This window comes from Anoplophora glabripennis, unplaced genomic scaffold (genome assembly GCF_000390285.2).
Source record: "Anoplophora glabripennis isolate ALB-LARVAE unplaced genomic scaffold, Agla_2.0 scaffold147, whole genome shotgun sequence".
NCBI classification, from domain to species: domain Eukaryota; kingdom Metazoa; phylum Arthropoda; class Insecta; order Coleoptera; family Cerambycidae; genus Anoplophora; species Anoplophora glabripennis.
Window position 1 is genome coordinate 351823 of NW_019416251.1, and position 23668 is coordinate 375490.

The 23668-nt window shown below is 33.7% G+C and overlaps 9 protein-coding genes across 9 annotated transcripts; 4 read left to right on the top strand and 5 right to left on the bottom strand.

Annotated features, from left to right (window-relative positions):
* Positions 1-402: 402 nt before the first annotated feature.
* LOC108909587 (mitochondrial import receptor subunit TOM20 homolog) lies at positions 403-1140 on the top strand. Its single transcript, XM_018713969.1, has 2 exons — positions 403-650; positions 702-1140. The coding sequence occupies exons 1-2, from the start codon at positions 524-526 to the stop codon at positions 1037-1039; spliced, it is 465 nt and encodes a 154-aa protein (XP_018569485.1). The 5' UTR covers positions 403-523; the 3' UTR covers positions 1040-1140.
* Positions 1141-1410: 270 nt separating this feature from the next.
* LOC108909588 (prefoldin subunit 6) lies at positions 1411-2253 on the bottom strand. The gene is made up of 2 exons (XM_018713970.1): positions 2115-2253; positions 1411-1889 (listed from the first exon to the last, which is right to left on the bottom strand). The coding sequence occupies exons 1-2, from the start codon at positions 2176-2178 to the stop codon at positions 1573-1575; spliced, it is 381 nt and encodes a 126-aa protein (XP_018569486.1). The 5' UTR covers positions 2179-2253; the 3' UTR covers positions 1411-1572.
* A 335-nt stretch (positions 2254-2588) lies between these two features.
* Positions 2589-11700, top strand: LOC108909626 (structural maintenance of chromosomes protein 4). Its single transcript, XM_018714015.1, has 20 exons — positions 2589-2672; positions 2721-2984; positions 3037-3228; positions 3968-4144; positions 4203-4307; positions 4366-4553; positions 4611-4751; positions 4803-4992; positions 5045-5227; positions 5279-5641; positions 5857-6059; positions 6116-6300; positions 6378-6613; positions 6706-7022; positions 7077-7255; positions 9564-9703; positions 9887-10051; positions 10106-10353; positions 10407-10590; positions 10995-11700. Exons 2-20 carry the CDS (start codon positions 2754-2756, stop codon positions 11559-11561), a joined length of 4194 nt encoding a protein of 1397 aa, XP_018569531.1. The 5' UTR covers positions 2589-2672; positions 2721-2753; the 3' UTR covers positions 11562-11700.
* Positions 11701-11851: 151 nt separating this feature from the next.
* Positions 11852-13115, bottom strand: LOC108909600 (THO complex subunit 3). Its single transcript, XM_018713981.1, has 4 exons — positions 12843-13115; positions 12426-12787; positions 12213-12374; positions 11852-12159 (listed from the first exon to the last, which is right to left on the bottom strand). Exons 1-4 carry the CDS (start codon positions 13026-13028, stop codon positions 11901-11903), a joined length of 969 nt encoding a protein of 322 aa, XP_018569497.1. The 5' UTR covers positions 13029-13115; the 3' UTR covers positions 11852-11900.
* Positions 13116-14092: 977 nt separating this feature from the next.
* Positions 14093-16557, top strand: LOC108909589 (beta-parvin). The gene is made up of 7 exons (XM_018713971.1): positions 14093-14584; positions 14832-15008; positions 15132-15221; positions 15276-15547; positions 15629-15931; positions 16050-16293; positions 16350-16557. The coding sequence occupies exons 1-7, from the start codon at positions 14140-14142 to the stop codon at positions 16424-16426; spliced, it is 1608 nt and encodes a 535-aa protein (XP_018569487.1). The 5' UTR covers positions 14093-14139; the 3' UTR covers positions 16427-16557.
* An 18-nt stretch (positions 16558-16575) lies between these two features.
* Positions 16576-17291, bottom strand: LOC108909590. The gene is made up of 3 exons (XM_018713972.1): positions 17205-17291; positions 17025-17146; positions 16576-16971 (listed from the first exon to the last, which is right to left on the bottom strand). Exons 1-3 carry the CDS (start codon positions 17268-17270, stop codon positions 16620-16622), a joined length of 540 nt encoding a protein of 179 aa, XP_018569488.1. The 5' UTR covers positions 17271-17291; the 3' UTR covers positions 16576-16619.
* Positions 17292-17384: 93 nt separating this feature from the next.
* LOC108909604 (nucleolar protein 16) lies at positions 17385-18190 on the bottom strand. The gene is made up of 2 exons (XM_018713987.1): positions 17960-18190; positions 17385-17906 (listed from the first exon to the last, which is right to left on the bottom strand). The coding sequence occupies exons 1-2, from the start codon at positions 18058-18060 to the stop codon at positions 17426-17428; spliced, it is 582 nt and encodes a 193-aa protein (XP_018569503.1). The 5' UTR covers positions 18061-18190; the 3' UTR covers positions 17385-17425.
* Positions 18191-18878: 688 nt separating this feature from the next.
* Positions 18879-20616, bottom strand: LOC108909580 (zinc finger protein 669-like). Its single transcript, XM_018713962.1, has 2 exons — positions 20430-20616; positions 18879-20372 (listed from the first exon to the last, which is right to left on the bottom strand). The coding sequence occupies exons 1-2, from the start codon at positions 20580-20582 to the stop codon at positions 18879-18881; spliced, it is 1647 nt and encodes a 548-aa protein (XP_018569478.1). The 5' UTR covers positions 20583-20616.
* A 444-nt stretch (positions 20617-21060) lies between these two features.
* Positions 21061-22715, top strand: LOC108909598 (zinc finger protein 625-like). The gene is made up of 3 exons (XM_018713980.1): positions 21061-21274; positions 21479-22259; positions 22329-22715. The coding sequence occupies exons 1-3, from the start codon at positions 21119-21121 to the stop codon at positions 22712-22714; spliced, it is 1323 nt and encodes a 440-aa protein (XP_018569496.1). The 5' UTR covers positions 21061-21118; the 3' UTR covers position 22715.
* Positions 22716-23668: the final 953 nt, after the last annotated feature.

Here is a 23668-nt window from a genome sequence, read left to right on the forward strand (position 1 = left end):
TTAAATTTTCAATAAATAAGTATGTAAACTGATTGGTGTGGTAAATACCTATAATAATCTCCAATTTCCATAACACCACTGGTTTGTTAACGTTATTGGTTGTATGATTGTTTTATTTATTTTTTTAATGCGATGGATTAGTATGTAATATTATTGGTCTGTTTAAACAATACTAATTTCTGATTGGCTCTACATAATCCATGGCATGGAAATTAAATCATGAATAAAAGAACAGGACCTTTTTATAAAAACACGCAAAAATTTCCACGATATTTTGATATGTATTGCTATGAAATTTTAAATTAGTTGTGTATCCAAGAAGTAAGTTTACGTTTAAAACTTGTCAAATATTAGAGACTGAATCATATTTTATATAACTATATTATTTGTAGCAAAGCTGCATAGGTCGGGATGTCGGGATTTTAATCGGGATCTGTCAAAAATTGAACTCTTCCGGTTTGGTTGAGCGTGATGGACGGTGGCGTTTTTAGAGGAAAATTGTAAAAATTCGAATAAAATAGAAATGGTTTCGCCGAAGGCAGTGATTGGGATATGTGCGGGTGTGTCGGCTACATTATTCATAGGATACTGTATATATTTTGACAAAAAAAGGCACAATGATCCCGATTTCAAAAAGAAACTCAAACAAAGTAAGTCGCTCGGTTTGATATTTTATAAAGGTTAACTTGCCCATTTTGTAGGACGTAGAGCCAAAAAAGCAGCAGCTTCTACCGGAAAACAGCGGGCTACAGTTTTTCCAGATATGAAAGACCACGAAGCAGTACAAAGGTTTTTCCTTCAGGAAATTCAGTTGGGAGAGGAATTGTTAGCAGCAGGTGACCTTGAAAATGGGGTTGATCATTTGGGTAATGCTGTAGCTGTTTGTGGACAACCAAATGATCTTTTACAAGTATTACAACAGACTCTTCAGCCGAATGTGTTCCACTTACTTATTCAAAGACTCCCTGCTGTCGCGCCTCGCCTGATGAAAGCACAAACTACCCCGAGTGCTTCTCTGCAGGAGGAAGACGTAGAGTGATCACATTTGCCTTTACTAGTCTCGTTTGTTAGATCGTTCCATGTACCTTATATTCACCTTTGTTATTACGATCAGAATAATAAATTGGTTGAATCAAGCAATATTATCTGATTTTGTATGTTCTGATGTTTTGTACGTTTTTATTTAAATATTTGTTTAGTGTAAATAAAAACTCACAATACGTTGAAATTTTAAATCTTTCTTATTATTAATCCTATAGTTAATTATAACCACAATCAAGCATGTTTATATTTTTTCATCACGTTTAAAAAAAAATACTTCAATTAGCAACGCCTGCACAAGTTATTCTTCAGAATTGTAGAAAATAAATAAAAAATTACATAGCATTTCATTAGGATGACAAAAAAACATTTTAGTTAATAAATTATTTTAATTATTTCAGTTTTCATTAACAAAATTAGTATAGATTAATATGTGGAAAATCCGTATTTAGAAAAAGCTTAATTAAACATAATATTAATACAAGACTGCAGATAAGAATTAAATTAATTTGCGCAGCAAAAATATTAACTTTAGGCATGAAGAGCAGCTTTGACTTGTGCCTGCTGGAACTGATGCTGCAGTTTTTGCAAGGCTTCTCTGTGCGAATCTTGCTTCTTTTCGAGATTTCCAATGAGATCATCAACTCTTTTGATTTCCTTAGTAATGTAATCCATTCTCTTGCTTACATTCTGCTTTGCTTCTATTAGTTCGGTCTTTATGAGGACAGGCCCTACGGACTTGTATACTTTTCCATCACTTGGTAAAAGGTCTAGTTCCTGTTTGACAATCTCATTCTCATTTAATTGACCATCAAGTTGTTGCCTTGTCTGTATAGCCTTCTGCAATTCTACAAATATTATTGCTTAAAAAAAACGATTGCAGAATAAAAAATCACAAAATTGATAAAAACAAATATTGTCGATGTAATTAATTTTATAAACATTTCATTGTTCATTATCAATTTGAAACGCACTTTTTTTTCTTATTTACTAATTTGGTTAGAATGGTGGACCAAAAAAAATAACCTCAAAATGAAACTAAATAAATATTTCTATATATAAAAAACGGATACCTTTTTGAACATTTTTGAAACTGTCTAATTCTGACTGTAATTTCCTTTGAATATCTTCGCTCATTTTTTATTTTTTAATTAATCTCGCCACTTTGCTTGCCCTTCTTGCCAGTCGCCGAAATGTCAACTGTCAAGTATCAAATATCAAATATCTAAAAATAGTTCCTTTTATTTTGTATTAAGGGCACATAAAATGAATGATACAGAAATCGGAAGAGAGAATCATAAGTATTCAATAATAATTAAAATTTCAATGAGACTAATCATAAACTGAATAGCCTTTCCGTTCCGTCTTAAATTTATGTCAATTCTAATTCTGTGATTTCTGTGTGTGTGTCATGCGGACATGCGGATTGCGAATCACGAATCACAGATCACAGAACAGATGTTTGGGATCTTCCTGTTTGTTTTGTAAATAAGTTGGTGAACCTGGAGCAACAATTTTAAAATTCAGCCAATGACGAGACAAGAAATGTTTTGTTATTTTTTAGAGTATTGTATTAACCGCCCAGCATAGATTTTTTATGAAATTTAAAAAAGAAATTAAAAAACTTTTGCGTATATTTTAAGCATTGTTCTATACATCTTTTTAAAGTGATTTTGTAGATTTGTTGGTGACCGTTTACACATGTTTTAAAAATGTCCGAAAGACAGTCTGTGGAAGCATTGGTGAATAATGAAAATGAAGACCCAGAGGATATCGATTTTTCCGACGACGAAGGCACAGTTGTAGATGGCATAAGAATACCCCCTGCGACAAAGCCAACGTGTTCGTTTGATCCCACTGGCCCTCGATTAATCATAACCAAAATATCAAACAGTTTCTTCAAAAGCTATGCCGATGAAGAAACGTTAGGCCCATTTCATAAGGTAAATTGATATGTAAGATAATTTCAACGTTTTAAAATTTATTAATTTTTAGTGCTTCAATGCAATTGTGGGTCCAAATGGTAGTGGAAAAAGTAACGTCATAGATTCCATGTTATTTGTTTTTGGATATCGAGCTACAAAAATAAGATCAAAGAAAGTGTCAGTGCTGTTACATAATTCTGAAAACTATAGAAATGTCCAGTCTTGTACAGTAGCAGTTTATTTCGCCTTAATAATTGACAAGGTATGTTATAAATTTGTTACAGACATGTAAATCCTATTGTTCGTGTCTCTAATTCTCGCAAGCTAGTTTTGAATGAAATTATTGTATATGCAGAAGTTTTTGAGTAATGACATAAAATTATTATTGTGTGACTCGTTGATTGTCATTTCGGGCTTACTGTGATGGTGTATCTGGCCTATTTTTACCGCGAAAGATAAGAGCACCCTCCAAAAAATACAAAATAGTTGTATTAATTTTCCTTTAACTTTCGTAAATATGACCATTTGTCTGAAACTTTTTCACGTACTAATTGGCTTAACTTTGAGGAAATTTTAGGTATCATAATGTCATGTTTGGTTTTCATAATAAAAAATAATATGTTACCTTCTTATTTACATAACAAACTTATTACATGGTGTGATACTCACAATTTATCTACTCGTTATAAGCAAATGTATACTGTGCCTCAGCATACAACTGCACAATTTGAAAGAAGTTTTTCATACAATGTGTGTAAGAATTTCAATGATATTCCTAACTGTATTAAGTCGATCTCGATCTTGCAGAATTCCGAAAACAGGTCAAAACTTGGATATTTTCGAAATGTTCACCTTAGTGTTATTACCTATATTACTTTATGCTTCTGTCTTGTCATTTTGCCTACCTGCTTGTAAACTGGTAGAGATGGGTTACAGGAAAGAGCGACATTTTGTCGAACGGCGTCAAAATTCTGTATTTTGTATTATTATGTATTATATAGGCTGGCGATGAGTATGATGTAGTTCCTGGTAGTGAGTTTGTAATATCTCGAACAGCAAATAAAGACAACTCCTCTTATTATCAATTAAATGGAAGAAGAGTTCAATTTAAAGAAATCGGTGTACTTTTGAAGAAACACGGGATAGATTTGGATCATAACAGGTTCTTAATCCTTCAGGTTAGTCAGAATGAAGAAGTTCATGCGTATTACATAATTAATGATTATTAAATAATAGGGAGAGGTAGAACAGATTGCAATGATGAAATGCAAATCAGAAAATGAGAATGAAACGGGTATGCTTGAATATTTAGAAGATATTATTGGAACATCACGTTATAAGGTAAGTTTAAATACGCAACAATTATAAAGCACGCTAAATTTTGCCCTTTCCTTTTTAGAAACCCTTGTTTCAACTACTGGAGAGGGTGGAAGTTTTATCTCAACAAAGAACTGAGAAGCTGAACAGACTGAGTTTAATGGAAACGGAGTTAAAGGAACTTAAAGGTCCCATGGAAGAAGCTGTGTTTTTTTTGAAAACGGAGAATACTGTCGTTTCCAGCAAGAATTTTCTGTATCAGAAAAATATGTTAGTTAACATTTGGAATATATAACGTTTTTATTAAGTAAAATTTTGTATTTGCAGACATGATTTGCAACAGAAATTGACAAAAGCTGAAGAAAATCGAAATGAAGTAGCAGAAGTCCAAAGGGGATTTATTGAAAATTTAACCAAACTGCGGGAAGAGAAAACTGAGAAAGACAAGATTCTTAAACAGCACACCGAGTAAGTATCAATTTTGTACTTATATAGTTGTACGAGTATAAAATTTTGCAGGCGTTACAACAATTTGCAAAAGAAGAAAGACAGTATAAGCGAAGCATTTAACAGAGCGAATAATAAAGACATCCAGTTACAAGAAAGTATGTCTCAAATGAACAAAACACGTAAACAGACGAAGGAAATGGTTATCGAGGAGAAAAAAAAATTGGAGAAATTGCAGAGAGTTCCCGAGGAAAGCAAACAGGTAGTAATACGTAAAAATATACGTTCCTTTGTTTAAAAAAACATTACAATAGGGCATCGAAGAATGCGAAGCGAAGGAAGCTGAACTGTTGGAAAAGAAGGAGAAGCTTGAAGCGGAGAAAACAAAGCTTTTGAAAAACCTTCGAACTGAGACGAAAGGATTACAGGAAAAGAAAGAGGAGATGCTAACCGATCTCATCGTACTAAAAACATCCGTAAATGAAACCGAATCGGAGGTACACGTAGAAATATCTAAAGAAATATTTGCCTAATCCTTAACATTCTAGTTCGTACTAGCCGAATCGAGGTTGAAAATCTACGTAAGTAACGAAGAGGACGAGAAAAAGAAGTTTGAAAATTTAAAAAACCTTTACGAGAACGCCCAGTCCACGATTGAAGAAAGGACGCAACAAACTGCACTATTAAAGAAAAAGATACCAGCCACGGAGAAATCGCTGAGGGAGGCAACTGAGGAGCTGAATACGGTAACACGCAGGGAGGACCAGATCATAAATGATGTCAGGAAGAAAAAGACGTATCTGGAAGAACGTCGGAGTTCAATGCAGGAGTCTAGATCCAAGGGAAGAGTCTTGGATTCTCTTGTACAGCAAAAACGCGAAGGGAATTGTCCTGGTCTATACGGACGTTTGGTATGTTCCACTATTTTTTTTCTATTAAAAGAGCAATCCCCGATTTTTAAAGTTCTCGCTTTTTTTGAATACTTTCTGAAGGTATTCCAATGTTTTTGTTCTGATAGTTGCCAGGTTACATTGCAAATAAAATGACATCAAAAATGATTACAAGCCACGTGACTAGAACTGTGTTATTTCTATATTTATGATACTCTAGCTTAACCTTTTCCTAGGGTGATTTAGGTGCGATTGATCAAAAATACGACGTTGCCATCTCCACGGCATGTGGTCCTTTAGACAACATTGTCGTCGATTCGGTAAACACTGCGCAGTGGTGTATCGAGTTCTTAAAGAAACATAATATCGGAAGAGCTACGTTCATCGCGTTGGATAAACAGGAGCATCTCAGGAATTTAGCAAATTCCAAAATAAGAACGTAATAAAATCGCGGTATTCGGAGGTACAGGAAAATAAATCCGTTTTTAATTTTAGGCCAGAAAATGTACATCGCCTGTACGACTTGATTCAAATACAAGACGAGGATGTCCGTACGGCCTTCTATTATGCCTTACGCGACACTCTGGTGGCCAATGACCTGGAGCAGGCTTCTAGGATCGCTTACGGCGCCCAACGGTTCAGGGTAGTCACTCTCAAAGGAGATCTGATAGAAACTACAGGTAAGGTTTTTTTTTTAAATTTTTTATTTGTAGGGTTCTAAAGCGTTTGGCTTTTCGTTTATATAATTTTATTTTAGGTACCATGAGCGGAGGCGGTAGGACTGTATCGAAGGGCAGAATGGGACAGTCGGTGAGAGTGTCGAACGTCGATCCTCGGGAGTTGGAAAACTTGGAAGAGACCATCCGAGAGATGGAACAAGAAGTACGCGATTTAAGACAGAGACAGGCCGCAGTAGAAGGACAAATTAATACTTTGCAGCCCGAGTTGCGGCAAATGAAATTTGATTATGAGAAATTTACCATGGAGTTGAAGGTAAGTTTTTTTGAACATGTGAGCCAATATGACGACAATTTGGAACCTCCAGTTATCAAAGACCGGATATTTTCGAACGCAACGAATTTCAGGTCCTGCGACAACAACAGCCTGAGCTCTCCAAGCAAGTAAAACAGCAAAAAGCGAAAAGCGAAGCCACACGAGCGGATCCGGTCCAGGTGAAAAAATTAACGGCCGTAGTCGACGAGAAGAGAGCGGCGTACGAGAAAGCATCGGAAACCGCAGGGGCACTCCAGGCGGAGGTGGATAAGATCACGGATGAAATCAAAGAGAAGACCACGGGAAAGATGAGGGCGGTGGACAAAAATCTCAATGAAGTCAACAAGACCATAGACAAGTGCAAGACGGAGATCGTAAGGTTAAGAGTGGCCGTGTCGACAGCAAAAAGGTTCATATAATTTACGTTAATTGAAATATGTTTTGTTCTAATTCTCAATTTCAGGAATACAAAAAAATCAACTGAAAAAATCGCCATGATGGAGCAGGACGTCGCAGATATGGAAAATAAACTGCGTCGGATGGTAGAGGAAAGGTCGGAGATCGAAAAAGACGCTGCGAAACTGTTGACTTGCGTCGAAGAGATCACTGAGAAAATTGCCGAAGCGGAACGAGGTTATACAGGTAGTTATTTTAATGTGGATGTGTCTATAAACCAAGTGAGGCAAACGTAGTGGATCACGAGCAACTTTGTGACCTTGAAATTGGTCCTTCGATGCTTTGTTAGATTTGTATTGAGGAAATTAATTTAGGCGGGATCTGTTTCAAAACACCCATGTATGGATGGATGTTTTACAAAACATAATTTCACGCGCTTCAAAACGTGTGCAAAACTTATTATTATACAAATAGTGAAAAAATTGGACAAAATTCCATTTTTTTTCTCTTTTTTTCAACACAGTTCAAAAACTATTCATTTCAGAGAAAAATTGAACAGAAAAAAAAGATTCGTAATTAAATTTTACACAAGATATACCTACTTTCAAATAAAAAAATACGACAATTATTGCAAATATATTTTTTTTTTTAGTGCATTTGTCGGTTGTCTCACCTATGACACCAATTTTCGTTAAAATCAGTGCGATAGTTTTCGAGCAATAATTTTGCAATCCAGATTTTTGAAAAAAAATTGAAATTTTTGCAAATTTAATTGAGACTAAACTAAGACTTCCAGATACTTGAAAATTTTATCACAAAAAAGGCCACTCAAACTTTAAAATGCGTCCAAAAAAATTGAAATACGTTAATTAGGAGAGCCGTGGTAATCATTTAAAGATATGTGTAATTTTTACGCTTATAAACAAATAGAATAACTTTATAAATTAATTATAATTATTTTTTTTAAATTGTGCTTTTAAAGTATTTGGAATGACGCTTCTTTAAAAAAAAAAACGTGATTCGTTAATTGGTCGATTGAACAAAATTGACCGTCATCTGTGGTGTAACTACGAGGTCTGAAATTCACGAAAAATGTATGAGAGGTAGTGGTGGGGGGTCGAGAGCTCGGCTACTTTGGCCGACTCGAAATTGAAAGCGCAAGTTTCCAAATAGCGGTGCGCTTAAAACTTTTGATTATCTCGGCTTCTAGTGGTGCGATTTTGATGTTTTTTTTTTTAAATCGATGTCTGGCAAGCTGAAAAGTCCAAATTATTATGAAATCGAATTTGAGTAATATTCATGAATAGAATAAAGAAAAATATGAGAAAAGTAAAGTAAATTAAAAAGTAATAATTATCAATACGTTAATAGGTCGATAATTAACAATAATTCGTATTCGAAAATGCGATATTTGCACTTTTCAGCTCTTGTGATATCGATTTAAAAAAAAACATCAAAATCAGACCACTAGAAGCCGAGATAATCAAAATTTGTAAGCGTGTGATTTCAATTTCGAGTCGCCCGAAGTAGCCTTCCATACATTTTTTATGAATTTCATGCTCGGTCCAATGGTTTTAATCGACATTTTATATGGGTTGCACAAGAGCACAAGTTTTGCAAATTCACCCCTGGAAAGTATTCGGAATGACAAAGGTATTTGTTTAAAAAACAGGCTCCCAGACCTCTTAGTTACGCCACAAATGCCGGCCAACTTTGATCGACAATAACTCTGGAACCAATTAACGTATCACCACGTTTTTTTTTTTAAAGAAGCGTCTTTCCGAGTACTTTAAAATCATAATTTAAAAAAAATAATTATATTGAATTTGCAAAGTTATTCTATTTGTTTATAAGCGCAAAAATTACGCATATCTTTAAACTAACCACGGCTCTTCTAATTAACGGATTTCAATTTTTCTAGACGCATTTTAAAGTTTGAGTGGCCTTTTTTATGTTGATAAAATTTTCAAGTATCTAGAAGTCTTAATTTAGGCCCAGTTGAATTTACAAAAATTTCAATTTTTTTTCAAAAATCTGGATTGCAAAACTATTACTCGAAAACTATCGCACCGATTTTAAAGAAAATTGGTGATGTTTTACTATATCAAAATTATATTTTTGGCCAAGTATGAAGATCCTACCTATAATATAAGTATTTTTAAAAAAATCGCAAAAATATTGTAATTTTTTTCATTTTTGTTTTTGTTGTCTTTGCCATATTTGCAATAATGTTGTATTAGTGTAAAATTTAATTACGAATCTTTTTTTCTCTTCAATTTTTCTCTAAAATGAATAGTTTTTGAACTGCGTTGAAAAAAAGAGGGAAAAAAATGTAATTTTCTCCAATTTTTTCACTATTTGTTAAATAATATGTTTAGCACACGTTTTGAAGCGCGCGCATAGTGAAATTATGTTTTGTTGTATCATTTTGGAGTCATTAAAGCAAAAATTGGCGATATTATATAAAATGTCTACACCAAAACAGATCCCGCCTGGTCTAATACCAAAAAATTATCTGTGCAAACGTATCTGAAATATAAGTTGCGCATTTTAGATATCAAGAAGGAAGTGGCGGAATTAAGGGAACAAGAGAATAAATTAAAGTTGGACAAGGTAGATATCGACGAAAAGGTTAAAACTTATCGACATAAAGTAAAGGAATTGAAAGATGCCATACATCAGCTGGAAGTGAAGGTAATTAAAAGAATTTAGGGTACCGTAATTCCAATATTCTCCCAATATTAAGTTTACAGTACATGGTTTCTTGAAAATGGTTATATTACGTTAAGCAACGGCCTAAAAATTTGTTGGTCGTTATTCATTACCTAATTTTTCAGGATGTTTTTCTGTAAATAATGTATTTTTGTTTTCCGACAGTTATCGCACTTGAAACTACAAGACATTCCAAACGAGACTGTGGATGAACTTCAGAAATTCACGCCGGAGGAGTTGGAGAGCACGAACAAAGAATCCGTTGAAAAAAAATTACAAAAGGCCCAACGCCACCTAAAGGCCGCCAAACCCAACCTCGGCATTATTCAGGTAAGACCCAAGAAACCCGAAACTTTTCGTGATATATTTCTCTCCGATCCGTAGGAATATCGAACAAAACAAGACACGTACACGGAACGATCCAAGGAGTTGGAGGAGATCACGAATAAGAGAACGGAAATGAGGAAGTGGTACGACGACCTGAGAACGCAACGTAAAGAAGAATTCCTGAGGGGTTACAACATCATCAGATTGAAACTGAAGGAAGTGTACCAGATGATAACTTTGGGGGGCGATGCCGACTTCGAATTGGTCGACTCCTACGATCCGTTCGCTGAGGGGGTTCAGTTGAAGTACGTGCGACGGGGAAACGTAACGGAACGTAAATAATTATGTTGAATTTTAGCGTGAGGCCACCCAAGAAGTCCTGGAAGAAGATTTCCAATCTGTCCGGAGGCGAGAAAACTCTGTCTTCGTTGGCTTTAGTGTTCGCCCTTCATTATTACAAGCCCTCCCCTTTGTACGTCATGGACGAAATCGATGCCGCTTTGGATTTTAAGAACGTGTCCATCATCGGACATTACATTAAGGTGAGTGGCGTATGACCGGCCGTTATAGATTTTAGGGCTAATTAACAAAGACGTAGACCCATTTCGATTGTATCGTTTGCAAAAATGTTGGAAAACGTTCTAAAAAAAACAAAAGAAAATCTTTTTGATTATAGTCAGCGCGGCGTAAAAGTAAAAGTATTGGGATGTTCAATAAGTTTTCGCTGTTTTTTCGCGATTAATGCTGCTTCTAAAAAAATCCCATCTTGATACGACTTCGGCTCTTTTTGTGCTTTATTTCCTCGACTATAACTACAGACGTCAGTAGAATTCCCCACAAATGCTCTTTTTTTGTCACGAAATTCGTCAATTTTAGCACTATGAAAAAAAAAAAGTTTACACTTCCGCGAAATGACATACGTTGATGACAATGCGATTACTTTTAGGAACGCACTAAGAACGCCCAGTTTGTCATCATCTCTCTAAGATCGAACATGGTCGAATTCAGCGACAACTTGGTAGGCATCTACAAAACCGACAATACCACGAAAACTATTACGATCAACCCCAAGGTCTATGACAAACCATCTCCCTCAACAAATAATAATGTCGTCAATGCGGATAACATCGAAACCGGAAAGAGAAACGATGATAATGCCGACGTTAATGAGAACGTTAACAAGGAAACAGGGAGAGAAATTAATGGAATAAATAATGCCGTCAACGCAGATAACATTGAAACCGAAAAGAGAAACGATGTTAATGAGAACGTTAACAAGGAAACAGAGAAAGAAATTAATGAAATAAATAATGCCGATAATATTGAATCGTCCAAGTCCACGACATCTCCAGAAGTGGATGATATACCTGAGAGTTCTTGCAATTTAACAGGGAATTCAAACAATGTTAACGACTGTGAAGACATAGAAATGTGTTCTGAAGACAGTGAGGACCAAAGTGATACAGAAATACAGCCGTCTTATACACCAGAGGGAATGGAGGTAGACTCGTAGTTTTCGCCGAGATTTTTTCTGTAGAATTTTAATTCATTATTCACGTATACATCGTTTTATTGAGTTTATTAGACTTTTATTGCTCCCCATTTATACACTTCATTAAGCATTAGTATTAAATTTTGGAAAATTCATTTAAAATATATAGATACTTTTCTAGATACATATTTTTTTAATAATAAATATATTTTTTTGCATCGTTAAATTGTGTTTTATTTTTAAGTTTATTGATAAAATATAAATATTTTTTCATAGGAATTACTTCTTACAGACTAAGAAATAACAAGTAGTTTGAACTAAAAAATTTATTGAGATACGAAGATAGGTACACGTATATTATTAATCCGGAGGAAATCCCCAAACTTTCAAGCTCCCTGCATCTCTTTTTCTATCATAAGTGTCTTTGTCGTCGCATGCGTACGCCAAGAGGTACGTTGACGGATGCCAAGCTACCGTAAAAGTTGCCGCTTCGACGGAAATGTCTGCAATTTTATCTCCAGTCTCTACGAAACTTATATCTATTATTAAATCCTCAGAGGCTGAAGCCAGAAGTTGACCGTCATGACTAAAGGATATCGTTCGTACTGGCCAGTCCATTCTAAAAAAATACAAATATCCATATTTCTATAAACGAATTTGTTCTAAATTTACCTTGTAAACACTCTCGTGCATGCTAATTCGTTTATATCCCACAATGATACCAAAGCGTCTGCACTACCCGTTGCAAAATACTTCCCAGTAGGATCAAATTCAATACAAATACAAGTACCTGGATGAGCTTTTAAGATATGCTGTCTTTTCAATTCAGGATAACTAAAAAAAACATCACTGTACACCTTTACCAAGAAATATTACAATACTTACCTTAAGATATGAACACATCCTTGACCGTTTGTTAAAAAGAACAAATCGCTGGTGTTATTCCAAGATATTTCATTTACTTCAAAGTGGAATTGCTCTTCTGCTTCAATTTTGTGTGTTCTAGCATCAATGAATGTGACCAGGTCTTCCTTATTACCCACTGCTATTGCATTTCCGTTTGGTGACCACGTTATATTGATATTTTCCCCTTTAGTATTTATAGTTGCCACACATTTCTGAACTCTGGTATCCCATATTCTCACAGATTTGTCTCCACTAGCAGTGCTAAGTAGATCTGGATGGGTCTGATGCCAACACAATTGATCGACTGATCCACCATGACCTTTAAATGTAATTTCTTTATTCTACAAAAAAGAAAAGAAGTAGATTTCCTTTATTTTATTAATATAATCAGCTTACTAGTCTCTCTCTGTCTAAAGTATATATACAAACAGATTTGTCAAATGATCCAGAAGCAAGTCTTTTGCCATCACAACTCCAACCAACAGAATGCACTTTAGAGGAATGTCCTAAATATTCTTTAGATTTATTATGATATTGGAAATAATTTTGCAATTCCTCAATTTTCTTCTGGAACTTTTTCATAACTAGATAATAAACAGGTATTACTCAAACCCACAATAACTTAACAATGGCCGGTTAATTTCAAGTTAGCTTTTTTAAAATGGTAATGGTTTGACATGAATGTAGGTACAAATACATGTGTTCAAATCCATGCCATGCCATAGCAAAAAAATATAATAAGACGGCCAAATATTACATCAGGAAGGACGCAATAGATGTTTTTCATCCACTGAAAATATGTTTATTTTTCATAGTTTTATGCCAACATCTAAATTTAAATTTAAATACTTCCGTTACTGCTTCGATATTGCTGTTGCTTTACTACACTTACTTACATTTACATTTGGTAGAATCTATATATAGTGAAAAATATTACTACACATAATATAATAATAAAATGCATAAACTATTTTATGCTTTATGATCCACCTTAGCAAAGCGCATCCCAGGCTGCATAGCCGCACTACCCTACCCAACCATACCACACATAAACATGACACTACCCCCGGGGTTTACACAGGGCGAAGCAAGAAGAGCGGCAGAAGAAAGGGCCCTAGCCGGCGGGGCCCAGCCAGGACAAAAGGAGGTCCCACAAAGCGCCTACACCGGCCGCATTTGCGGTCGGGGTAGACGACGGATGGGGCCCACCTACGAAGGCTGTCCAGGCCTACACGAGATGAGGCAGGATAAAGAGGGATAATCCCCCTCGATCCCAAATCATTGAGGCCAATCTCTAGCCATAGAATAATGGCGCTTTATGATCCGGAGACAATAGATTTACAAAAAGAAATTCCATTTGCTCGTTTGTGTTCATGTCATTTATAAACTGTGATAAAATTAATAATTTCAGGAGGCATTTTTATTGTCCCAATTAATAAAACGCTTGTGTAATAATAATAAATGCAGAACAAGTAAATCATCTTTTATTAAATGCATAAAATCTAAATTAATAATATAAATTCTAAGGGAAAGATATATTTAAAATACGCAGTATGAATTAGTGATTGCGGTATAAATTATGACATCAGTTCTCTTATCTACAGGACGTGTATTTCCTGAAAAAGAGCTAAGTATAATAATCACATTACCTTCAATCGAAGTATACTGTTGTTAGGTGACTGAACATTACAGAATGGATGACGATATTATAGAAAAACCGTCTTGTAAAATTTTGTATCGTCAGTCCTCTTTAGAAACTAGGCTGTCTCCAATACACTTATCCGACAACTCTAGCTCTGACTCTGAATATGAAGAAGAAAAGGATGCCCCGAAGATAATAGAATGCAAGCCAAAATCGGAATCCAGTATTAGTGAAAATAACCAGGGAACTAAACCAAAATTCAACAACCAATTCAAGGAAGAATTAAAGCAAAAATTAGGAAAGAATTTGCAGAAAAATAAAAATGGTAATAAATCCACATTTTCTAACAAATTTTCAGCTAATAATGAAAAGGACAATGTATCAGTTATGGGTCAAAATAAACTCGCGATGGAAGAGAAAATTAAGCAAGTGGATTTAATGAGGATAGCAGATAATACTACAAAGGAAGATATATCATTAGTAGGTTCTATGAAAGGTAAACAAAAATTACCTAAATTAATAAATTAATTATTAGATAAATGCAATAATAATATTCTTAATATTTTTTAATAGAATAAATTTAAATTATTCATTTTGATACTGACGTATAAAATTATTTTTTTAATTAAATTGGAGTTATTCCTACAATATAATAAATATAAAACATTTTATTGAAAAATAAAAAGATTTTTTCTAACAAGAGGTATACTATTAAAAAAATAACTTTTAGTCTTCATTTACAGCATTGACTTTACCAAAAAAAGAAGTAGAAGAAGAAACCGTGGGAGACGGTTGTAAAAGTGAAGAAATGGCGACTGCAAGGCCCAAATCTCCTAAACCTGTTGCCATTAGGGGCGAAAAAGATGAATCAATTTGGGACAAATTAGGAACTTTAGGTCGCAAAAAACGTATTAAGGAAGGTGAATGTTTATGTTTCCTTAATAGACTTATTGTAATCCTCATCATTACCAAATATGGTTATGTTTACTATTATTAGGAAATGTCAAAAGTAGGTGTGGTAAGTTAATATTTTGAATTTCCAGTTCAAGAGGTACAAGCTGAGGGCAAATATGCAATCGACTCTCCAGGATGCCCTGCTGCTCCTATAATTCCACCAGAAGAATATAATCTTGGTCTGTACACATTTGTAAAGTGACCGATTACCTGAACAATAACTTGTTTTGTAGATGATAACGAAGAAAGGTGCATGATTGATAAAAGAGCATATGATGATCCCAAGTTTAACGAGTTACTGAATGTTTTGATGGAATGGGTAAATGATGAATTAGCTTCACAGAGGATAATTGTTCAAGATTTGTCGGAAGATTTGTATGACGGACAAGTTTTGCAGAAGTTATTAGAAAAATTGACGGGAGACAAGTTAGATGTACCAGAGGTTACTCAGTCAGAGGAGGGCCAGAAACAAAAACTATCAGTAGTGTTAAGTCACTTTAATCAAGTAAGTTATTGGTTAATTAATATACTTTTATTTTCCTAAACTTGCTCTCTTTGAAACTAAAATCCAATGATACATTTACAGGTTTTGGGAATACAGAGAATAAAGCACAACAAATGGAGCGTTGAAGCTATTCATTCCAAAAATATTGTCGCGATCACACACCTGCTAGTGGCGTTAGCGAGGCATTTTCGACCACCCGTACGTTTACCCGAACATGTATCAGTAGATGTAGTGGTTGTTCAGAAGGTTAAAGGGGTATTGAATCACAAAATCATAAAGGAAAGCCTTACTAAAGCATATGATGACGTAGGCATGAGGTGTGAACGCGATGCGTTTGACACCCTCTTTGACCATGCTCCAGACAAGCTGCAGGTTGTGAAGAAGGTATGTACTTTGAGCTAAAAGTATCGGTATCACTTCTCATGTAGTCCTTCGTCATGTTTTGACTATATGATTATATTTTTAAGAAAAAAAAAAAAACAAATAAAATTATTTCTTTCAGTCTTTGGTAACTTTTGTTAACAAACATTTAAACAAGATGAATTTCGAGGTCACAGAAATAGAAAGCCAGTTCCACGACGGAGTATATCTGATTATGTTGATGGGCTTATTGGAGGGATTCTTCGTTCCACATTACAGCTTCCACTTAACCCCTCACGAGTTTGACCAAAAAGTTCACAATGTGACGTTTGCATTTGAACTTATGGAGGAGGTGGGTTTGCAAAAGCCCAAGGCCAGGCCAGAAGGTAAATCTTTGAAGTCATTTTAAAATATCGAGATCATAAAACAAATTTTGTTTTAGATGTGGTGAATATGGATTTGAAATCTACCCTTAGGGTGCTTTATAATCTGTTTTTGAAATACAAGACGATCCTTTGAATGAGAAATGAACGAAATTGGTGCCTTATACTGCCTTTAATGTTGCCTTGGATATTAATCTCGTATAACGTTACTGACAATTTTATAATTCCCTTTTAATTAAAAAAAACGCTAAACTATTTTATAAGTATTTAATGAATTATGTATAAAATACATCATAATCTGTTTTAATAAAAAATATTAACTAACGCTGCTAGTTATTTAAATAATAATCAACAATGTCCTTTAAAAGTGTTTCATTTTCTTCCGATTCACGTACTACGTGAGGAAAATACATATCGTGCAGTATTTGCAATCTATTTTCACAGTTCTCTGGTGATATCGAGCAGGTTGCTATTAAATACGCCCTTTGGTTCTTCTTTGCACAAACCGACGTACTATCAACTAAAGCTGTCACGATTAAGGCACTTAGAAGAGGATCGTATTTATCAGAATGTAAATTGCAATAAATTTCTAAATTAGGCAATATTACTACATCGGGTACTTTATGCCACAAGTGAATGCCATTTAAGTGTGAAATCAGTTCCTTATAATCTTTGAGATAACTAAAAATTGATATATCGGTAATATTCCTACTTTTATTTAAGTTTCGACTTACAGAAATGTTATTAATTGTAATATTTCTTTCTCGGGCGCAACTATATTCTCTGGTATTTTATCGAACGTCTCCGGAGATATAAACCACACTTTTAAACCAGATTCAGCGAATAAAATCGCAGCCTAAAAAGTTTTGGTAATGAATTTTGATTATGCTGAATAAATATTTATATTTACATACCTTGAATAGTACATAATCAAAATTGTTTCCCAATAATAATGTGGAGTAGATATTTTTAGGATTCATTTCTTTGAAATGCCGACAACATGGCAAATGTAATCAAAAAACAACACAAACCTAACCTCTATCACTTCAGAGAAGTGTCACTGCTGCCACTGTAAAGGTTAAAAATAACAATAGTTCTTTAAAAAATTTATTACAAATAGCTAAAGACAAAGATATTAGAATTCTTCATCAGACATTACAAGACTTTCTGAATCACTTAATTCTAAATTATTTTCTTCCAAGTATTTACTGTATTGTTGAGGTATTCTCTTGAATCGTTTTATCTTTTGCCGGATTTGTTTCCAAGTCTCTTGATTATAATTTTTAATATCTCGAGCCATTGCTTTGTAATCCTTTCCATATTTTTTCATCAAATAAGTTATCCATTCTACCTGACCTTTAGGTAACTGGAATCTTCGTTCCCTAGGTGCTTTAGCATCTGCTTCTAAAACTTCTACAACTTGCAATTTTTCCTTACTAGGTTGTTCTTCTACTACCGTCTCATTCCAATCATTTTTATTGGACAATAACGAAGCTTTAAATTCCTTTTTTGAGTTTGGAATTTTTATAGTTTTATTAGGGTTATATGACAATCCCATCTCTGTTAAGTTTGTTTCGACGGATTTTGAACTTTCCCAAGCATTTTTCACCTCTTTACTGAAAACAAAATTTTATTATAAACAATCTTTATACATCATTTGTTGTAATACCATCCTATATTTCCAACGCTGTATATTTTATTTCGTAGTCTTTTTCTGTTAATATTATGCCTATACACTTTTCGTCTTCTTTGTTTTCGTAATTTTGTCATTTTTATTTAGATTAAATAAACAATTTCTCTTGTGCTTAATTTTAAAAAGTAAATTCTACAGCCCTACACAATATTCCAAAAATCAACTTATGGATGTCAATGTCAATTATCAATTGTTATATAGAGGGCGCAGACATACAGACAAACAACACCCCCGACATAAAACATATAATAGAACCACATACTATAGAAGTATGTGAATAGAACCCACGATCCGTAAAAAAGACGGACCGTGGGGCGTGGACTACATCACAGACTACCAACCTTTTAAATTTGTGAATGTTCTCTATTTGCGGGCTCAATTTGAGTAACCTTGAACCACTTACATTTCATATATGAAAATAAAATTAAGAGTACCCTATCGCTCTTTCTCTCTAAGGGATCTAAACTTTTTAGTACTTAACTTTAACACTTAATATGCGGTGGTATGTATGTATATGCTCTGAAATATATTAGGTAAATTAAATTTGATAACTATCTACCATGGAGACTAATCTCCCTGCTATCTACATTGAATTTTGTTGAACAAAATTTGAAAAAATTAATAAATATTCAAACACATTGAGAATGATTGACAACCACTGAAATTATAACACGATTTTCAAAATTCAGTTATCTTGTCATTTAAAAAAAATGTATATTCCGAGAAATATCAACCAGCCTGTACTTATCTTTGTTAATAACTTTTTTCATTTCTTGTGGATTCTGTTTATACAAAAAGTTGCTGTAATGTTACATTTACTACAATAATAAAAAATATGTTCAGTAAGGTAAGCATGTAAAATTTATTTGTTTATAAAACTAGATAATACAAATTCTTACACTGAACACAATTCGAGAACCACTTGACTTCCCGGTACCTGATTGGGTTGAGTATTGCTTAATTCTAGATTATCTTCCACTTCCTCAGTGATAGAATGTTTCGTTCTGTGATGAAATTTGAGAACGTTCATGTTAACGAAAGTTTTGTCACAGAACTTACAGGCGTAAGGACCGGGGTGACTGACGAGGTGGACTTTCATATTGTACGAAGACGAAAACCCTTTCTTGCAGTACTGGCAAGAATAAGGCCGTACACCGGTATGCAAATATTCGTGTTTATGCCCTTCTCCCGTGGAAAAAAATCGTTTATCACAGTACTTACAAGCATACGGACGAATACCTGTATGAGTAAGGGTATGGCGTTTCTTAGCATTCAGAGTGTAAAATTTTTTGTCACAAAATTCACAGCAATATTTTCGTTCGTTGGTGTGCAATTTCATGTGATAGAAAAGTCCTCCTTTGTAATGAAAAGTTTTACCGCAGACGGGACAAACACACTGAGCAACATTTCTTTGTGTGTGACTTTGGACGTGGGTTTTTAGACCATTTGAGGTGAAAAACTTTTTTTCACATAATTCACACTCAAATTTTCTTTCGCCGTGTTTTGTGAGCTTATGGTACATGAGAACATTCCTGTTTCGTAAAGTTTGGCCACAAATGTCACATTTATATTTTATAGGTTCCGTACTGTGTGCCGTTTTTTCATGATAATTCAGGAATTTCTTCTGTTTAAAGATTCTCGGGCACAAATGACATTTTAACGCAAAAATTCCTCCACTTTCATTTTTAATCACATTATACTGTACTTTTTTACAAGATTCTAAATGTCTTTTAAATCTCCCCTTAGATGAAAACATTTTGTCACAAATATTGCATTTCAATTGCATACTTAAGGCACTCTGAAATAAATCTTGATCTGCATCGGTAAAATTTTTTAAACCAAATTTTTCCAAATTAAAATTTGCCTTACAAAAGTTGTTTTTAGCATTTTGAATGAATTGTTCATCATCTTGAGTTATTATATATTGATCTAAACATTCTAAAGTGGGTTTTAATTTTTTTGTGACATTTTCATTTTTAGTCGGAGATTCTAATTTTTCAATCTGCAATATTGCTTTTTCTTCATGCACACTCTTTTGGAGGCTTTTAGCTTTATTAACGAATTTAGCTGTAACAGTTTTCCCAAGATTATTTAGGAAACCCTTGAAATTTTCTTCGTCCGACTTTTCTTCTTCTACAATAAGAATATCTTTTAAATCATATTTACTGGATCCTACTATTATTTCTACATGTGAAGTTTCATCAGAAAGATCTTCAGTTTTTGATTCAGAGTTTTCATTATTTAACTTAAAAGGGTCCGACATATTTTTGAAATGTTGTAACAGTATTTTTTCGGATTTTTTAAATTGAATTTTCAAATTGTATGATATTTTAAGAAGTCCTTGGCACATTGCGCAAATTACTTCAGGATACCCTTTATTACAAGTTATCTGCAAATGTATTAGCACAAAATAAATCTGTAAGTAGCAGGAAAATATTAATATTACCGTATAGCCTACAACTTCTTCTAGAGCTTCCTTAATTAGAGGACTTTTTTCAATATTTTCCAAATTTGTGTTTAAAGGAATAATATTTTTGCTTTGCGTTAAACATATTCTACAAAGAGATTTAATATTTGTTAGTTCATTTATATAACTCATATTAATTTTTAAATCATAAACAAATATAACTTGGTTTCTTGGTTATGTTTATGATTTATGAATCTCTAATCTAATCTCTATAGGCCATAGACTAGGAGTGATGGTCGAATCAATATTCTTAGTCCTTGGTCGAAATGTGAGGTAAACCATGAGGGCCTTTCGATTTGGCAAAAATAGTAGCTATTAGTAGCTAATAGCATGTTAGAGTTACTCTGAACTGATATTAGTTGTTAATAGGTACTATTTTTGCAAAAACGAAAGCCACCTGGTAAACTGAAAATAAAAAGTCACGTGACTTTAGGGCGTTTGCATTATTTATTATTTACCAATCAGAGCTATGTTATGTTTGGCTTTTATGATTCTTGGATTGGCAGTTGGCACTATCCATAGTCAAGTAGATTATTAATTAAAGTCAGTTGTCACAGAGTTGTCAGTTCAAGTATTCCTTATCTTTCGATTTCTATTCTTTTCACTAACCTATTTTTAAAGTTTCAAATTTTTGACGTTTTCTTTAAAAATAACAGATTTTTTTCAAAATGACTTTTATCAAGAATATGGAAGATATAAAAGGTTTGTGCAGGATATGTTTAACATCAAGTGAAAACATGATTTCATTAAACGATAACCTGGATGACAAAACTACAAACAGTCCCCTCATTATAGATGTTTTGGAAAATTTACTTGTGGTTAAGGTAGCATTATTTCTTATTCTATTTCATTTTTGTTTGGCCATTTTTTTGTGCAATTTTCTCAATTCTCACAGTTAAATAGATTTATCCAGTAATAATTGGAAAAATGAATGTGTCAAGAAAAATACGAGTATGAATATGTAGCTTCAAACTTAACAGAAGACATTATTATAGTCAAGGAAAGTAAATATTGGCTTTTATTTTTAGGTAGACGGTGATGTTGATTATCCAATAGATGTATGTCATTTATGCCGTGGAAATCTTAGAATTTTGTATGACTTGAAAATTATGTTTAATAAATCCCAAAATATCTTACGAAGATATATATCTTCCCTGCAGCAGTTTGATGTAATGGATCCTTTAAATAATAGTAATATTTTGACACTTTCGTCATACAAAAATGAAGACTCTATGAGCAGTACTGCGAGTCCTGCAGGCATGAATGAAATAGAAAATGATTCATCACAGGATAATGACTTATCTCAAGATAATGGTCAGAAAAAAAGTGTGAGGATTCAAGTTGCTACAAAAAAGCCAAAAATCGTCACAGTAAAATGGTTAAATGGGAATAAATTTCTAATAGAAAATACTAAAAAATCTTTTAAGTGCACCCATTGTAATAAAGTATTTCCGTCTGAAGAACAACACTTGAGTCATTCGAGGACATGCAAAAAAAATATAAGTTGCAAATTTTGCAAAAATACATTTTATTCCGAAAGAAGTCTTCGATGTCATTTGAGGATGCACCATCACACTAATCCACCCCTTGAAATAAAGTGCGAGATTTGTAACAAAACTTTTAAAAATTACAATGCAAGGTCGTATCACAAAATCACAAGGCACAATACAGAAGGAAAAAAATATTCATGCGAGGTTTGTGGAAAAGCTTTTTACTTTAAAAATAGCTTAAGCCAGCATCTTGAGTGCCACAGTAGAGATGTTTCTAGAGTCGTTTGTCCAATTTGTGGGAAATCTTTCCATTATAGAGGTATGTTGTTCATTTACTTCGACACTAGCACTTGTTGGGGAGGTAGTAATAACACAAATGTATTTTTAGGAGGACTTTTCTACCACATGAAAATCCACAGGAACGAACGCAATTACGTTTGCAGTTTCTGCAATGGCAAATTCTTAAATATGGCGAGTTTAAAGCGACACACCCGGATTCATACCGGAGAGAGACCGTACACCTGCACTTTTTGCCCGAAAACGTTCTGCTCGATAAGCGAAGTTAGAACCCATGAAAGGCGACACACGGGGCAGAAACCTCACAAGTGTAAATACTGCCCGAAGAGATTTATAACTCCATACAACCTTAAACTACATACCTCGTCACATACTGGTACAAAACCGTGCGGCATATGCAGAAAATCTTACTTGAATGCAGAGGTTCTCAAATATCACATGGAAATGAAACATAACATAAAAGAAGTGGCGGTATAAAGAGGAAATCAAAATGTATCGAGTTGGGAATTTTGACGGAAAAGTGATTAAATTTAAACTGATAAAATTTTTTTAGTTATGTGGTGGATTTTAATTATAAGCTTTAAAATAATTTTCTCATTTAATAAATGGATCTGTAGATCAATGTATTTTTCTTTCAATAAATCCTTTCCGTAACAAAAAAAATTTTAAAAATACTATATAAGTACAAATCGTATAGATAACACAAATGCAGAACACAATATAGTCATATACAGTATATTTTCATAAAGGCTTAAAATATTAATAATTAAAATTGTTAATACTTATTGAGAACTTCTGGAATCGTACTCAAGTTACACACTGCATAAAAAGAGGTAAATAGTAGTAGCCATGGAACATGGAACGCTATTCGATTCTTTGTACCATTTTTTGAAGTAAACAAAAATTGCTTGTTCAATTTTAAGTGTTAATCAGTTCTATTTTATTTTTTATTCTGTTTAGAAATAATTATTGAATATTAAATTATCCAGAATTTGTCTTATTATCAAAATTTCATAGAAAATTTTGGCTCCAACTAGGAAGATAAAATATGGGCAGAAGAGTACTAAAATGTGCCAAAAATTCCACTAGATCGCATGGGATTTGAATATTTTAATAAATTGTTATCAAATTTGTAGTCAAATTAATACATATTAGAATTCATCACGTCTGTGTAAATAAGACAACACAGTAACAATGAATGAGGTTCATGTTTAGCTTGTATCTTTTAGGCTTTCATGCGGGTCACTATGTTGGAAATAAGCAAAATCAAAACAAATTTTTAGGTTGGGTCCGACTGAATACTTACCTGGTTCTATGTTCAGTGAAGAACGAAGTTCTGTGGTTGAGAGGGAATAAGGTTAGAATATAAGGTTAAGTTTTGTTGTTGGGAATAAATGGAATAAAGTGTGTGTCGTACTTTGCATTATTATT